Raw genomic sequence first — 17,019 nt, 5'->3', positions numbered from 1 at the left:
AAATGTGTGCAACAGAAGCGTTGCTCTTTTTTTTTTTTTGGTTAAATGTTATAACATGGAGGCTCTGTGTGAAAGCTTTATGCACATGACCATAATGCACATGAATGCTTAATGGTAGAATTTTGAAAACATTCCAGCTGAGTGTTGATTGATTCTCTCTCTTCCTTGAACCATTGTCATTTTTAAAATAAATAACAGTAATCATACAATTTGTGGAAAACTAAATGTGTGTAATACCCTAATAAAACAATTCATGAGATTTCTTGGAACACCATGTGTCTGGGATATTCAACTCACATTCACTTATTTACAGCTGAGTGACCTACAGACAGCTAGCTCATATATTTTTTAATCACATGCATTAATGTGCTCTAATTTGTTTGGAGATTATACCAATCCATCATCATACGGTCACAAAATATTACAGGCTTGTTTTAGTCATTGTAGCACGTGCACATCTTCCTCAGTAGCTGGTGTTCTTTCTCAGTCTTGGTTTAAACTCATTGCCAGTCTTTCACTGCTGCTCCTCCTCATAGCCCTCGAACCCCTTCCCATAGAGAGACAAACACTGGTTCAGGAAAGCCGTTCTGCTTTATTACAAAGGAAAGAAAGACGCGTTCAACGTTTTCAGAAAATACAAGACTGGTCTGTTTTGTTTTTTTTTTTTGTTAGCAGTATTACCAATTTTCCTTTTCCTATGAAATGCTTCTATTCAAACAGCTGCATGTGAAATGTTTCCACCTTCTTTTTCAGGGGCTGGGAATATAGATTGCCTTAGTTCGAAAAAAATCTGGCCTTCCGTATTTTTGAATATTTATCTTGGTCTTAAGTGCACAGGGTAACAAGTGTGAAGCCCTGTCTGGCAGCTCAATATTATGAACACTATTTTTTTTTCTTCTGTTTATTTCTAACACATAATGCCACCACTGCTCACCTCCTAAAAATGAGGTTGAGCAAAGAATAATTACCTTTTTCCAAAATAGACGTCATGTATATATATATATAGATACAGCTATCTATATATATAATATATACACATTCGTACATACATATCTTTATTCATGTGATGTCCAAAAAAATAAAAAAAAAATGTACACATTTATTACAAAATCGTAACAAAGACTGAGAAGTGTTTTATCTGGAACAATGTAGCTTAGTCATAACCCCCTGGGTGAGGATGGTCCACAAGCTGTTCCCACAATGGTCACTAAAACAGTCTGATTTGTAATTATTGGAGTTAGGCAGAGAAAACCTGATCGGGTGTAGGATCGAATGCACGGTTAAGATGACGGCTCAAAGGAATGTTCTGGAGGAGAAGAAAAGAAAAACAAGGCTAAAGGAAAAGAGAGAAAGCTCCCCATGATGTTAACAGTAGGTTGTGTATCCTTCCAGATAAAAACAGGAGAAGAGCATTTTTCCACATAAAAAAGCACAAAACAATTTTTGTGTTCTTTTATTACTAAATAGTGCAACAATGAACATTGCATTTTTCTTCCGCCCTTTTGTATTCACATGTATTGGATTGATTTTTGTGTCTGTCCTGTTTACTAACATGGTACGTTTCGGAAAACGAAACGTAGCCTTTTGTCGTACTGCAAGTCATTTCTCCTGCCAGAGACCAAACAGGCTTTTGATCTGAGGCGTAAACAAAATACAGACTGGTGCTCAAAATGAAAAAGGAGGAAAAGAAAGAGGGTATGAGAATATTTAAAAACAGTGTAAGGGGGTGTGTGTGTGTCATTTTGGGCAGCACATTATTGGTAAGGCATGGTGTCTCCCCTCACTGGTTAAGGTAGAGACCACCTGCCCTCCTCCTGCAGTCCTTGTCCAGACAGGTGAGGAATAAAAGCAGATTGTGGTTGGCCAAGTCTAGTGCTGAGGTCTGTTCCTGCAGCTCAGAGAGCCTGAGCACCTCCAGTTCAGAAGGCCTGCTGTGCCGGGTTGTAGTTGAAGGTGGTTGGTACGTGAGGTCGCTCCTCAAGCTTGTCATACTCAAGGTGAAACTCCTTAAAATGGAAGTCGGAGGAAAAGGCTTAGTTAGTAATCTTTGTACTAATTAAGAGTTAATATTTGGAAGCCTCACAATTGGCGAATAAGCCAAAGTTTCCCATATACTTGGGTGGCTTGCCCAGGTAGATTAAGACCCGCCCACCAGGTAGATAAAATCCTAATTCCAATTTTTCTTTTCGATCAAGACGCGCAATCGTCAGTTCATAACGAACACAAACCAGCGAACCTGTCGGCCATATTCACACCAAATCTGGCATTCGGCACCTTCCCGCAGGGTTAACAATAAGAGAATAACGCTTTATTTCTCCCATTCACCGGCTTTCTCGCTACCACCGCTCGCTCTCTTCATTCGCTGTCTAGCTCGCTCGACCACCACTGCTCTCATTTGTTCGATCATTCATTCCCTCCCTCCCTCCCTCCCTCCCTCCCTCCCTCCACACTGTCAGCTTACTCTCTCATCTTTTAACATTATCAAATGAAGAGAGATGTCCTTCCTTCGTCCTAGTAACATCTTTGTACTCATGGCAGGGTTGTACAGCTCTGATCAGTCTGATTGCTAAACTCTGCTGTGACTGCTGCTGCAGACAGTCATGGAGCAGACACTTTGTTTATAATTGTAGCATCCATTGTCCAACTAAGTATCGATAACACGCTTAATATTTTACAAATTAGAAGTTTTTTTATTTGATAAACGGGGGCGCTGATATGGAAAAATGAACTAAATTAGTTTTATTTCTATTTAAAAAAAATAAGCAAAATGACAGTGGAATAATGTAATCGGTTTATGCCCAAATACCTGGCTGCATGCCTCAGAATCTCCATCAATGGACCTGCCCCTGAAGCATACCCCTACATACAGGCGGTGAAAGTTTTTTTCCAAGCTAAGGAAAATTAAATGGTCCATGCCGATTGAGTACAATGCTGATTGTGCAAATACGCACATTTGAAAATGTATTCCATAATGTAAATATTTATTTATTTGTCAAGTTATTTATTTTGATATGTTCATCAAAACTCAGAGTCTGTTTTTTTCTTTAATATCTTTTGAAAATGGAAAATGTATTTTAATATGTAGTTATTTATGTTGACATATACACTACCGGTCAAAAGTTTGGAGACACTTGACTGAACTGTTTCTCATGATCTTAAAAACCTTTTGATCTGAAGGTTTATGATTAAATGTTTGAAATCGGTGTTGTAGACAAAAATATAATTATGCCAACATAGTTTTCTAATGAAAGAAATTAATAACATTTTATTTACAAATTTTTTAAAAAAAATTTAAACGGACAACTCAGAGCAAAATATTCAGAAAAGCAGTGTCCAGTGTCGGTGTGAACTCCTTTAATACTGTTTAAAAAGCACCTCAGGGGGATTCCTCAAGAAATCGGTTGAGAAAATGCCAAGTGTCTACTTTGAAGATGCTAAAATACTAAATTATTTTGGATTTTTTAATCACAACATAACAAATCCATTTGTGTTACTCCAGAGTTTTGATTATTTTATTATTATTATTTGATTATTATTATTATAAAATGTGGAAAAATAAAAATAAAGAATGAGTGGGTCTAAACTTTTGACCGGTAGTATGTGTATGTATATATGTGTATATATATATTTATTTGCAATAAATAGTTTATTGATAAACCTTTGTTTGACTAGTTTATTACTGAACCCGCACTGTCACACCCCGCACCAACCACCACCACAAGTAAATTCTCAACCTGTGGGAAACACTAAGCTAATACTCTTTAGTCTGATAGACAGCTGCAGATGACTGCAGGATACAGAATAATAACTCAGGAGCTGTGCTATATTGCCATGAAAACACTGAGAGCACTGCGACCATAGATGACTACACAAGATAAAGCTTAACTTTCGCCTTTTTTGGGGTCTTTAGTCTACTTACACCACCACATTTCTAAATATGGTCATATGAAATATCATACAATACTGCAGGAGCAGTGGTAAGTGTTGCTCTTAGACCTCTCTAATATCAGTAACTTTATATCATTAAGCTATGTAGTATAACTTCTAATTTCAAAACAACTTTAGACTGCAGTTTGAATTGTCACACCATTTGACAATTCTATATAGTTCTTAAAGGACAATAATTTCACCTTAGCGACTTTCCTCCAGTTAAGACAATCAAAGAAGTAGTACGTCCCCCTCTCATAAGTGTTGGTCTTCAGAGTAGGCTCCATGCCAGGTGCTCTTGTAATCCACACCCTCTCTTCCTTATGGTACCTCCAATCTCGGTTAAAGCTGCAATATGGGTATAATACATAATATTACATCAACACAAAATAACATATGGGGTCTGATAATTTCATCTTTAATTGTAACTGACGTGTCATTTCTTATCTGTTCATGAAACGTATGGAGTCATGCATACAGTTCCACAGCAGCCAGAAGTTGTAAGAGATCTCCTCCGTTCATGTAGTAGAGGTAGAACAGCAGGTCCTCCCCATAACGTGCTAGTTTTATTGCAGCAAGCTGTAGACAAACAAACAATGCACATTAAACTGAATGTCAAACAAGCTACCAGAGAGGCAATGGTATATTCATGTGATCTCACATCACTGTCACATACCTTGTCCCTTATATGAATGTTGGTTAAGTACTCAGACGGAACATGGAAGTCTGAAAAAGTAAGATAGCAACAATTAATGCCAATCATTTTACTGGTATAGATTTAGATCCCTAATGAACAAGCCAGAGGTGACGGTGGCAAGGAAAACCTCCTGAAGACAACAAGAGGAAAAAACCTTGAGAGGAGCCAGACTCTTATGTTTGACACCGAATAATACAAATTTAAATCGGAGCACAGAGTTGTACAAAAGTAAAGGCAAACAGTACTACGAGTGTTGAAATGAGCTTCTATATGCACATCAAATAGCTGCTCTAGGTGTTTACACTTAATAAATCAGACACTAACCGATGTCCTGTGGTCGGCATGGTGCAGAGGCCCAAGGAGATGCAAACTTGGGATACAGATTCCTGTTAAAGAAGATTTGAGCATAAAATGTCAGCAAGAAACATGCAAAAGAACCATAAAATGTACAAGATGTATAAAAATGTACCAGAACAACACAAATCTTCCCACAGGAAGAGGATGCTAATACACAGACAGGATGATGAAAGTGAAGGTAAAAAAAAAAATTGCTCGGGAAAAAGAGAGGTGTGTCTTACTCTGGAGAATTGAGGTTGAGTCCCAGTGTGGTCAGGTCGCTTCCTAACGCCAGATGAACCATTCCAGGGTCTGTTTCAGCTGCTCGGATGAAGGCTAGCAGCCCGATCATTCCAAACTGATCCGTCACCATTCCAGAAGGAATGTTCGTCACCTTGCCTGTAAAGGAGTAAGGTTACAGTAGGCTCATGCTCATGTTTCATTTGATTTGAGTAAAATATCTATTTGTAAAACTACCCCTCAACACAATACTCACTAAAGAATGCTGACACTTGGGACTTGTATAAAATCACACAACTATTAAAGAATCTGTGTGTAGTCACTAATTCGCTTGTTTTCATGCCCTGGATCTCTGATTCCCTCCTGTAATGTTTTAGAGTCATCAGTAATTCATCACTTCATGATTGAAAATAGGTCTTTTCTTCAAGTATTTTTGCCAGGTGCTTACTGGGGATGGACAAAAATGATTGTTTCTTAGATGCATTGTGATTCTCTTGTGATGTTTTGCACTGGTGCATTCAACAGCTCGCTTTTACAATACTTATTTTATTAAAATTATTGAACGCATCAATCATTTATGATAAAAATTTTTTTTAAAAAACAATTAAGCTGCACAATGTAATTAATTAAAATTCAAGAAGTGGTGTCGCAGAATGTAGGCTATATAAGATGGATAAAGAATTAATTTATAATCAGGTCTTGGCACCCTGAAATGAAATCAAACTTAATCATGAAGTGCCTACATATTCCCCCACCCTACTGCATACCTTAATTAATAAGCAAAAACATATTTACCCTTTTTATCCTGTCGAGTTACATCTATACATCCTGCTTTTTGCACACTAATGAAGGCCAACATAACAATGAAAGCTTATAAATAATTCTGATTACATATAATGATTATGCTTTGATTTAAATAACTGCCACGATATTCAATTACAGCTGCCATAAAAACTATTTGTCTGTCAGAAGGATCCCACCTAACCATGGCTGTGTCTCAAATCAACCCCTAACTTTGTACAAAGTGAATTACTATTTCCATAATGAGAGTAGTGAGTGACCTCAATACAGATGACTGGGGTTTAATTACTGTCCATGGCTGTGCTTACAGTTCAGAAATCTGGCAGGTCGTATCATCTATGCAAGTTCTCATGGATTAATCTTTCATGTCACTAATGTTGAAGGTCAAATCCCTGAACGGGACATCAGTTAACTAGGACTATACAGTTGATGTCATGAAAAAAAGTACATAACTGTACAGGATATAATCTAAATGTAGCTTTCAAATAGAGAACCTCTTAAATATGACTGAAAACCTTGAAGCGTTTCTTAAAAGTAAAAACGTAAGAAACTGTGTGTGTGAAGATTGGCGAGAGACGTCATGACATCAGGCAGTTTGGCTTTTAATAGAAGCTCACCATCAGGCAACACCTGGATCCCCTTTTTCTGCTGGTTGTTGTTCTGTGCTGATGTCTTATCACCTGGGAACTTGGGGCCATCTGCACTGGAGCTGCTCTTGGTTGAGGAGTTCAAGTTCTGTTGAATTGACAGCAAAACAAAAAATTGCACATGGTTGGCTAGTTGGTCACTGGGTTTGCTAAAAGGGTTAAAAGTTTGAGTAACACTGACTGATTTGCTTTCATCCGTGCTCAACGTTGGATCCTTGTAGTTAGGCCCAGGCAGTGCGGGAAAATCCTCATTGTGAATCGAGAAATCTTGGGACTGTTCAGTTGACGGCTTTGTGACCATCCCAACTGCAATGTAAACATAAAAAGACCATTAAAAAATATATTAGACTGGATACAAGTCAAACTTATATGCTGATGAATTTCTTTCCAAGTTGACTGTTACTACTCGGGAAAGGAGCCCTCACCATAGGGAGCCCTTCCAGCCAAGGGATTATGCAACGGTGTTGGGTTTCCATTTCCTTCCCTCCGACTTCTGTCTGCTAATGCTGGAAAGTCCGAGAGGTCCAGTCCTGTCACGTTTTCACTCCCATCTAGAACATCACAGACCATGTTATACATTAACATTTTTCCACATACATAACAGCATCTAAAATACAATTAATCCATCAAAAAACTGGCACATGGTAAACGTAGAACGGTACATGCTAGACGTAGAACGGTACATGCTAGATGTTTATAGTTGTCAGAATATCCAAACTGTTCTGTAAATAACTTACCTGTTCCGTTAAAGATGTTGTTCGATAAAGAGTTCATACCAAACCCCTGACTTCGACCCATTCCAAAACCCGACATACTGAGGAACGACAGACATGCAGATGTTACTACTGACATAGGCTAGACAATTAAAGCCACTTATTAAAATCTACAACCAAACAAATGCAAATAGAAGGTTTGCATCTATACATAAACTGTCAAATATGATACGACAATAACCAGATGGATTGTGTTTTATAACGTTTATGTTACAGCGCTGTCCTGTCTGACAGGTTTCTTACCTGTTGATGGTGAAGGGCTGGCGCGCCGGCTGCTGCTTTGGCATGCAGATGATGCTGGGCGAGCTGCGGTTGGGGCTCCCAAGGCCTGAGCTTCCCATACTGTTGGTCCTGCCACTCAGACTCATGCCCTGGCCCACTTGCGAGTGATTCATCATGTTCCTGGTGTTCATAGGCAGAATGCCCCTGTGGAGAAGAATGTATGGCATTTACTTTGGTGCTAACTAAAAAAATCTGATTGTACAGTGTGTACACAAAGTATAAACACAAATAAAGCAGGTGTACCTGTTTGGCGAAGGCGGAGTATGGAGAGACATTGTTGGGACCCCCGTTGTTGGGGTGCTATGGCTCGGTAACTGAGTACCTTGTGTTAAACTGCGGCTTAACTGAGGGTTGTTGTTGCTCATGCTCCTTATTGAGAAGCCTAGTGCACCTTTATAATTTAATAAATAAATAAAAAGACAATACAAGTAAAAGTGAACCAGTACCTCGCATTAATTTAAAAACAAAAAACAAAAACAACAGTAGTCATCTTCCTCAATTAAATCAATGTACTTACTTTGGGGGCCATACAAACTTGCACCAAGCTGCGACAATTGACCTGACGATGACGGCGAAGGAGATGCCAGCATCTGAAAGAAGAGTAAAGTGCACAGGTTTTTTTTTTTTCAGTTTTCCTTCTACATTTGCAATGTTGTCTCTAAACTCTATATTCCACAATACGTCTCAGATCATTTTAATAGTAAACCCAATATCAAATCTTAATCACTATTCCTGGCAGTCCATTGTGAACTTCTGATTGGTTCTGATCAGCTGTGTGCAACATTAAGAACAACAACAAATAAGGGTTGTATTTACATCTTTCTCCGATCGATGAGGGAACATCGACGGCTGGCCGTAGTACATACTCTCATCAGGGTAGTCGCTTTCGACCCCCTCTACAAACTTCTTTCTTGTAGCACTAAACATACCGTTCGTCACCTGTAAAAATAGCAAGACCGGTTAAGAGTAAAAACAAAGAAGAAGAAAAAAAGCCAAGACTATCTGCATTTGTTATTTTTTAACTTCACACACATATTTCAGGCAGAGATGAATGCTAATGCTTCTGATTTTGCTCTGAAAGAAAGTGAAGTACGAGTAAGTAAGTAAACACAACTCCAAAATTAACACACTTAATAATAATTAAAAAGATAGGTATATAATCCTTCCTTTAAAAAAACAAAAAAACATTTCCGATAATAGTTTGACAGTCAGCACTGACAGGTAGATCCCCCCCCCCCCAAGAAGCAGCAGGTGCCTGATACACAAGCAAAAGTTGCTAACTATTTAACTCCATTGCTACCACACAGGCAAGCTAACCAGATAGCGTTGTATAAATGTACAAAGCTTCATATAATAAAATATTAATAATAATAATAATAATCTTGCTAGCAACCTATTTAGTGTGCTATATTGGAGTTTGTACAAAACACGTCTCCTTGTTTCAGTTATGTAGCCTGCTTTTTCTAGTTGGTAACACTGCAGGAATGAACTGCTAGCTAACGTCAGCTAATTAAATGGACAGCAATTGTTAGCTAGCTCTAAATAACCAGCTGATGCTAAGTGTTGTTAGCCGACTTATATATCGAGCTAAAGTTGCTAAACGCAAAAAGGGCAAAGAACGGTTGATTTACGCATGTTAATAAATTGTTAATGACTCGGCGCTGCACCGAGCCTGCGTTCAGAGCATACTGTGAGCACCACAATAACGCTACTTTGAATTATTTACTGCTTAGACTATTAGCCTGTACCTAGCCGTGTAGCTAACAAAGTGGCTTTCGCTGTAGAAGGGCAAGAGTTTAGGCCCGCTATATCACCACTGTAAACCGGCCTACATCTTTCAGACTATATCCAAAACAGCACACTGCCGCACTAAACAGGGGGTCATATCAGCACCGCGGCACTGCTCCGGTACTATACTCGCACATTATTTAGTACGGTAGTATGCGGCTTTGGGCTTCTCTATATACAGTTAGCCCGCAAGCTAAATGCTAACACAGCTAGCACAGACAAAAACAGAGACGTACGAGCCCGTGTGTGTATCGCATTATTTGTTCACGCGCACTGCGCGTGCAATAATAAAATGATCAAAAAATATGACTCGGGGTTCATTTCTGCTCGTGTTTCACCGCACGGGATTGTGTTTATAGTTTTCATAAAGATAGAATTCACTAACCGCATTAATTTCCCCTCTGCTCGTAGATCCAAGATGGCTGTGTATCCTGAAGCTGGGAATGCTGGGTGAATAGCCTTTACCCTCTGACCCCTTACTGACCCCGAGCCTATCATTTTAGGCCTGAAATGGGTTCTTATTATTGTTTTCTGTTATTGTTGTTGTTGTGAACACGGCTGATGAGTCGAGCTTGTAAATACATAGCTAAACGTGTATATTATTTCATTCTGTGATATTTTGTTACCAAGGCCAAACTAGTGCCTAGAGCAAAAATGACTGCCTAGCTCAGAAAAAGGAGCGCTAATAAGGATTATATAAAACAACACATTTTCTTCTTTTGTTTAGTTTTTGTGTTTTGTGTTTAGAAGGCCAAACATTTAAGTTGCCAAGTTGATATTGGCCAAACAATTAACAATTTAGTTTCCTAAATCTTATAGGCCATGTATTGTGAAACAGAAGCCTACAACCATGTTTATGAATGCCAGTTAACAGTATTAAGCCTACTGCCATTCCTCCTCATTCTATGGACACAGGCCAGAAATAAAGACACCAAGCTGTACTTTTATTGTCGTGGGGTGGTAATATCAAGCGGGCCCCTTTTGTTCTTTATTATGTATCTTTTTTATGTATATGTTTTTTTTAATTGAAGAACTAGGTGAGGATACATAACAAAGGTGCTAAAGATGTTCCCTTGATGGTACCATTCCAGCAGCAAGTACAGTTTGGTACCTTTATTTCTCAGAGTGCATTCTCCATTCTTTCGCACTGTATAGAGAAGAATATAAGTTGATGTTGCTTCCTTTCTCTCTCAATAAAAAGCCATCTCTATGTTCTTACTGCAAGTGCAACCACAAGGTTACATATGTTACACCCAGGCATTAAATTGGAATTAGTATCCTGGCGGAAATCTTACTTCCTTCATGGCTGTGAAAACAGAACTGTTCAATTTATGTTATTATGAGTTTTTAATAGTCTGCATTTAACTTAATTTAATTAACCCCACACTGTAAGTTTTTAGATTTTTTGTGTGTCAATTTTGGAAACAAAATAATACCAAAATACCTTTACTTTTATACATTTTACTTTAATAATTATATCATAATTTTTTTATTATCCTCACTAGGTCCTGCTATAACCTATCAAATTATAGTACTGGAACAAAAATGTTTTAATAATATTAAAAATTTCATACTGTGAAGATTAAAATCATATACATACAGTCATGTGAAAAAATGCACCCTATGGAAATTGTTGGCTTTTTTGACCTATTTGGACATGCAAATATTTGATCGTCTTTGAAACAATGCCTATTAATAAAGCTGATAAACTCAAAATCAATTGACACATAAAAGTGAAATTTTTCAGATAACACATCAAATGAGTGTGAGGGAAATTTTTACTATGTAATAGTTTTGTTCTTGTTCTTTTTCTGTTCATCTGAGGATAATGCCTAAGAAGGCCATGTCATGTCACTGAGGTCAGTACAGAATGTTTATCTGCTTACAGAGACATAAACATGTTCTTCTGTTCATGGTTCGTCTGCACATCTTCCAAGACCCTGAAAAAAGCCTGTTTGAACTGCCTCAAACTGCTTCTTATCGGTACACAGAAGTGTGTCATGCTCTGCTTTTCATATACAGTAGTGGTTCAGCACAAGCGCTTCAGAGCGCTCTCATTATTCTATCCTGTATTAACCATCTTTCTGTAATAAAGCTTTTTACCTTCAGAAGATGAGTCTGCGGGCGTTGTCTAATTTTCACAATTTGGCGTCTAGCCAAGTCCATGTTGACATGCAGGGGGTTTGCCCTTTGTTGTGCAGAGCGAAAGACCGATGTAGCCTTACCACTGACTGGTAGTAATCATCAAAAATTTTGAATTAGAATTAGAATTAGAATTTTATGAAGTCATTGTGTGTATTGCTGTCTGTATGGAAGGGAGTCAATGATTTAGAATTAGAATTTTATGAAGTCATTGTGTATTGCTGTCATAGTGTATTGCTGTCTGTATGAAGGGGAGTCAATGATATAAGAAATGTGTGTATTACATTGAGAGAAGTATTACATGGAGGCGATTTCTTATAAGAAGTTCCAGGAATTTCGCTTCTGCAATGGCAGAGATATTGGTGTTTCTTAGATCACAGCTTCAAAACTAAGATATATGCCAACGGGTATATATAGAGAGAGAAATGATAACTGCAAAAATATTTGCTAACGGAAAGAGTCCAGTTTGAGCAGTAAATAAGTAAAGAGAGAACTTATTAAGAAGCACAAAAGGCGCAGTATTTTTGAGGCGGGTTATTATCAAGTGGCATGCCCCATTGACTCATTCCATCATATCAGCGGTACATGATAAATTTGGCAAATTTAACCCACAAGTAAATTTTAATGAGATAAAAAAAAAGAAATTATTTTTTCAAAAAAGAATGGAAGAGAAAACTGTAAGTCCTACCAAATTGCTGTATGTGGACTTGCCCTCACAGGTAAATTCTTTTACATTCTTAAGGTTTGCTCTATTGAATCTATAAGTTATATGATTAATTGAATGTCTAGAGATTTGGCACAAATTTTGAACCTTTTCTGTCTGTGCACGAGAATGCATATTCACTTGATTTTCATAGCATGTTAAATTGATTAAAACTTTGAAAGTTATAGAAGGTGTAAAAAGAAAAATAATCTGGGGAAAACATGTAGCAAAACACATCCTGTGACACATGCTATGGTATGTACAGGGTGCTCATGTGTTGATCCTAATATCACATTTATGCGTGTGAATTATGGGGAATGATGTTAGAACCAATATGATGTATGGGTTAAAGAATGTGCTTTCCCTGAAAAAGGTAGTTTTAGTCTCAGACAGTTAGAACAACTGAAACTTAATTTAGAGACAAAGGAGTGAGAGACCCCTAAAACAAAGAGCGAAGTGTAGTTTTTGGCTGACTGGAAGGCATTTGCTGAATGGCAGAGCGAGGTACATAAAAGAGAGAAAAAATGTCAGGCAGGGCCCTCAAATGTTTCTCAGTGTGCTAAATTGCAGAAAGCCGATCCTGGCCTGGACTCCGCCCCACCGCAATGCCCACAGCCAATAAGGAGGGAGGAACCTGCAGTTTCAGAGGCACCTCCTTATGATGTAGCGGCCCAGCCTATGCCACTCCATCCGAACCTGTCAGAACTGAGCCACCAACCCCCACTGAACTATGCGCCAGCTGTCCTGCTTTACTGGTGGCGTTACACACGAGATCCCTAGTGAAGGGAACAACAACATTGCTACCTGAGGGCTTCAGACCAACAAAATCAGACAGAGTAGGGACAATGCATGCCGTGGTACATGCCACAATGCTAGAAGGGGCCAGAGAAGGAGGCCCTATGCTAGTTCGCAGACCCTGGACATTGGAAGACATCAGGAGCAGCATGACGCATCTGCCGGCGCCCCGTGAAGTAGGAGGATGAAAGTTTGGGGTGAACTTCAGATATTCTGCAGAGAATTCAGACCCACCACTCATGAATTACGATGACTGCTCATGGCAAAACATGGCACAGCCTGGGTCAAGGTTTCACGTGAATTCCCAGAGGATGACATCCACAGAGAGATGATGAAGTCACCGCAAGGTACAGAGCACAAATCGCGGCACTCCAGCAGAAGCTGACGAACACCTTTCCTGTGCGAATAGACATGACAAAAAAAAAAACAAAGTGCAACCAGCAAGATTCAGAGACTGTATCACAGTACCTGTCCAGGCTCACTTAGATCCATGATGCAAACTCAGACTTGGAGAAACCCGACGCTCTGGCAGATGGGCAGGCGGCCATCACAGCATGGGAGGCACATCTCAGAAACAGCTTTATGAACGGCATAATACCGGAAATTGCCGCTATAGCCAAACAACAACGTATCATCTGGAACACCGGAAGCTTCACACAAGTGGAAAGGTATGCAAACCACGCGGAGAAGCTCCTACGAGAGGCAAAGGAAAGAAAGATGGAGAGGAGAGGAAAACCAAAAGCACGCAGACGAGGAAGGCCAGGTGGCAACCCCCACAGATACAACTTCACATGTTTTATCTGCGGAAAAGTTGGACATTTTGCAAGAGACTGTCCAGAGTAGAAGCGAACTGACGGGCGGAGCTAAGGGAAGGGTGAAGCACCTGGGAACAGAAGAGGTGACATCAGACACCCAAACTATCAGTTAGCTCACAAAGAACAGGAATATATGCACACACCCACATCCAACATTAGTCAGACTGACAATTCACAAATGTCTGAACTAGTCATGAACCTTAACCTTTTAAAGTATAATGCCTCTCCTTTTACACAGTTACCCTCCAAATCTCTTGTAGTTAACGGACAAAGTGTCAAGTTTTTGGTAAATATCAGGAGCAACGTATTCAGTAATAAAACACTGCGAATTAAAAGAATCCCCGAAAATGAGTTCACGGTCACTGCACTCCATAGGTGTGACAGGACATACGGTATTGGAACGTTTCTCTGAACCGCTAGTTTGTGAATGTGAAAATGGGAAAAGAGTAACCCACCAATTCCTAATTTCGTCTTCATGTCCAGTAAATCTACTGGGCAGGGACTTAATGTGTGTTTTACACTTAAATTTGATGTCCTCACCTCAGGGAGTAACAATAACTGATGACTCATGTTTGGGAACTCCATTTGTTAAAGAAACAGAGCTCTGTGTTTATCAATGGTCCATGCATAACAAGCCTGGAACCTGTGTTCGTTTGTTGACATTGGCACATGATAAGATGAAGGACAACTATGTTGATTTTATGCTGTCCTCTGCCCTTCATTGTACAGCACAAGTGCATGAAGGAAGAGGCTTTAATTTTGAGAAAGAATGGTTTATGGATATCCCAGAAAGTGAAGAGCTGTACTTATATTAGTGTGACAAATTTTGTGCATGTTAAGTCAAATTGAGTGACACACAGTTGCATGTATTTTTTGTCCCAGAATCAGCGCCCCACGTCTCATTAGCCAAAATAAAGACCAAACAGTGGAACGACGTGGGACTGTGGGTCAGATTATGTGAGAGTGGGAACATTACAGATTGGGAACAGAAACCCACCTCCAACATGTGGTACAACCTGACACTGGGAGTTTATAAAAATTCTTTCAGGAAATGTGCAAGGTTAACCGGGATGTTATTTGTCATGACAAGGGAATGTTTCTGAACCTTGGGACAAGTCCCACACCCCTAGAGACACACCTACAATTGAAGAAGGTGCCTCTTGGGCTGTGGGCCCAAGGGAAACATGACTTAGGCCTGATTAGAAGTGCACCACCAGTCGTGATCATGGCCAAAACTGACTTTAGGCCCAGACAATCTCAATATCCTCTTAAATCAGAAGCTATTGAGGGAATTAGGCCAGTATTTAATTCACTACTAAAAGCAGGGCTCATTGTCCCCTGTCCTGATTCGTCAATGTGCACTCCAATATTTCCAGTGTGAGAAGCAAAAAAAACATCCTACAACGTGATGAATGGAGATTTGTATAAGATTTGCAATCAGTTAATGCAGCAGTCAAACAGAGAGCTCCAGACGTGCCAAATTCTTATACAACATTAAGCCAGGTTCCAGCACATAGCGAATGGTTTTCAGTTGTAGATTTAGCTAATGCGTTTTTTTCACTCGCTTGTGTTAAGGGTACTGAGAGTCACTAACAAAATACAACCAAATGCTAAAGGACAGCTTAGCACCTCTACTACTTTCTCCAGGGCACAGTGTGAAACTGACATTAAATTGTTGCAGCATCTTGCCAAAGAAGGCCACAAAGCAAGTCTCTCCAAATTAAAGTATGTACAACAAGAAGTGAAATTTCTAGGGAACGACATCTCCACCAGTGGAAGGAAACTCTCCACAGACAGAGTATCTGCCATTCAGAAGATTCCCAAGCCTCTGACGAAGAAACAGGTTCTATCTTTCCTAGGTATGTGTTTGTATCGCAGAACTTTCATTCTAAACTATATCATTCTAGAAGCACCACTCAGAGAGATGGCATATGCAACAGGTTGGACAGCTCATTCTCAGGTAAGTTGGATCCAGTTGCTGCAGGGTTTCCACTGTGTGTATGTGCAGTAGCAGCAGCTGAAAAAGCTGTGGTGGCATCCAGAGACCTGGTAGGTTACTCAGAATTGAACCTCTTGGTTCCACATGAGGTGTTGTTACTCCTACTTGAACAGAAAACCTCACACCTTTCCACCCAACGGTGGCTGCATCATAACACTATACTACTAGACATGCCAAATGTCACTGTAAAAAGATGTACTGTCCTTAACCCTGCTACTCTTCTTTCAACAGAGGGAGACGGGGAACCACATAATTGTGTTGTACTGACTAACAAACTCTGCTCCCCTAGAGTCGACCTGAAGGATGTTCCAGTGGAAAACCCAGATCTGATCCTTTTTGTGGACGGGTCAGCGTCACGTGACCCAGAGACAGGTAAAAACTGAGTGGCTATGCAGTAGTAACCGCACACAAGACAGTCTGTCAGGAAGTCTCCCCTCAAACCTTTCAGCACAATCAGCTGAACTATATGCCCTCATAGAGGCATGAATGTATGATGAGGGACAGTCAGTAAATATCTACACAGACAGTAGATATGCCTTTGAGGTAGTACATGATTTTTGAATAATTTGGAAACACAGGAACTTCCTGATGAGTTCAGGAACACACACAGCCCACCACAAACTAGTCTCTGAGCTGCTGGACATAGTCCTACTCCCCAAAACTATTGCACTATGCAAATGTGATGCGCACACTAACAAATTAGACCCTGTTTTCCTAGGAAATGCTCGAGCGGACAGTGCAGCAAAGCAAGCAGCTGCATCTATGGTCCCAAAACTCAAAAGAAAATAATCACTCCTTCTTTACAGCTTTCAGAGCTCCAAGCACGAGCTATGGACGAGGAAAAGGCTGTGTGGCACAAAGCAGGCTGCACAGTTGTTGACAGAGTTTGGCAATGCCCCCAGGGCTGTCCTTGTCTTCAAAGTTGACGCATGGCATGGACCATGCGTCAAAAGGGGTAACGATGGCTGCGATGAAGCATTGGTTTCTCTAATTACTCTAAAAAAAATTGTTTACGATGTTTGTGCAACTCATAACGTGGGTTGAGGTTTGAAGGTAGAGAAGGCCACATCCCTA

General features: G+C 39.7%; 1 protein-coding gene across 3 annotated transcripts; it reads right to left on the bottom strand.

Annotated features, from left to right (window-relative positions):
- Positions 1-572: 572 nt before the first annotated feature.
- On the bottom strand, positions 573-11,738 carry cnot2 (CCR4-NOT transcription complex, subunit 2). 3 transcript variants are annotated; one of them, XM_053641902.1, is made up of 15 exons: positions 11,595-11,738; positions 8,520-8,642; positions 8,221-8,293; positions 7,947-8,094; positions 7,665-7,847; positions 7,386-7,462; positions 7,074-7,199; positions 6,830-6,954; positions 6,619-6,736; positions 5,203-5,359; positions 4,949-5,010; positions 4,604-4,653; positions 4,406-4,506; positions 4,131-4,275; positions 573-2,006 (listed from the first exon to the last, which is right to left on the bottom strand). In XM_053641902.1, exons 1-15 carry the CDS (start codon positions 11,655-11,657, stop codon positions 1,920-1,922), a joined length of 1,638 nt encoding a protein of 545 aa, XP_053497877.1. In that variant the 5' UTR covers positions 11,658-11,738; the 3' UTR covers positions 573-1,919. The 3 variants fall into 3 exon arrangements, with proteins under 3 accessions (XP_053497877.1, XP_053497879.1, XP_053497878.1); XM_053641904.1 differs by lacking the exon at positions 11,595-11,738 and adding an exon at positions 9,877-9,959; XM_053641903.1 differs by lacking the exon at positions 573-2,006 and having other exon boundaries at positions 4,176-4,275; positions 4,361-4,506.
- Between the last annotated feature and the right edge of the window lie 5,281 nt (positions 11,739-17,019).

The sequence above is a fragment of the Ictalurus furcatus genome, chromosome 14, assembly GCF_023375685.1.
Source record: "Ictalurus furcatus strain D&B chromosome 14, Billie_1.0, whole genome shotgun sequence".
In the NCBI taxonomy this organism is placed as follows: Eukaryota; Metazoa; Chordata; class Actinopteri; order Siluriformes; family Ictaluridae; genus Ictalurus; species Ictalurus furcatus.
Note: the sequence above shows the minus strand (reverse complement) of the source record. Positions and strands in the feature narration are given on the sequence as shown.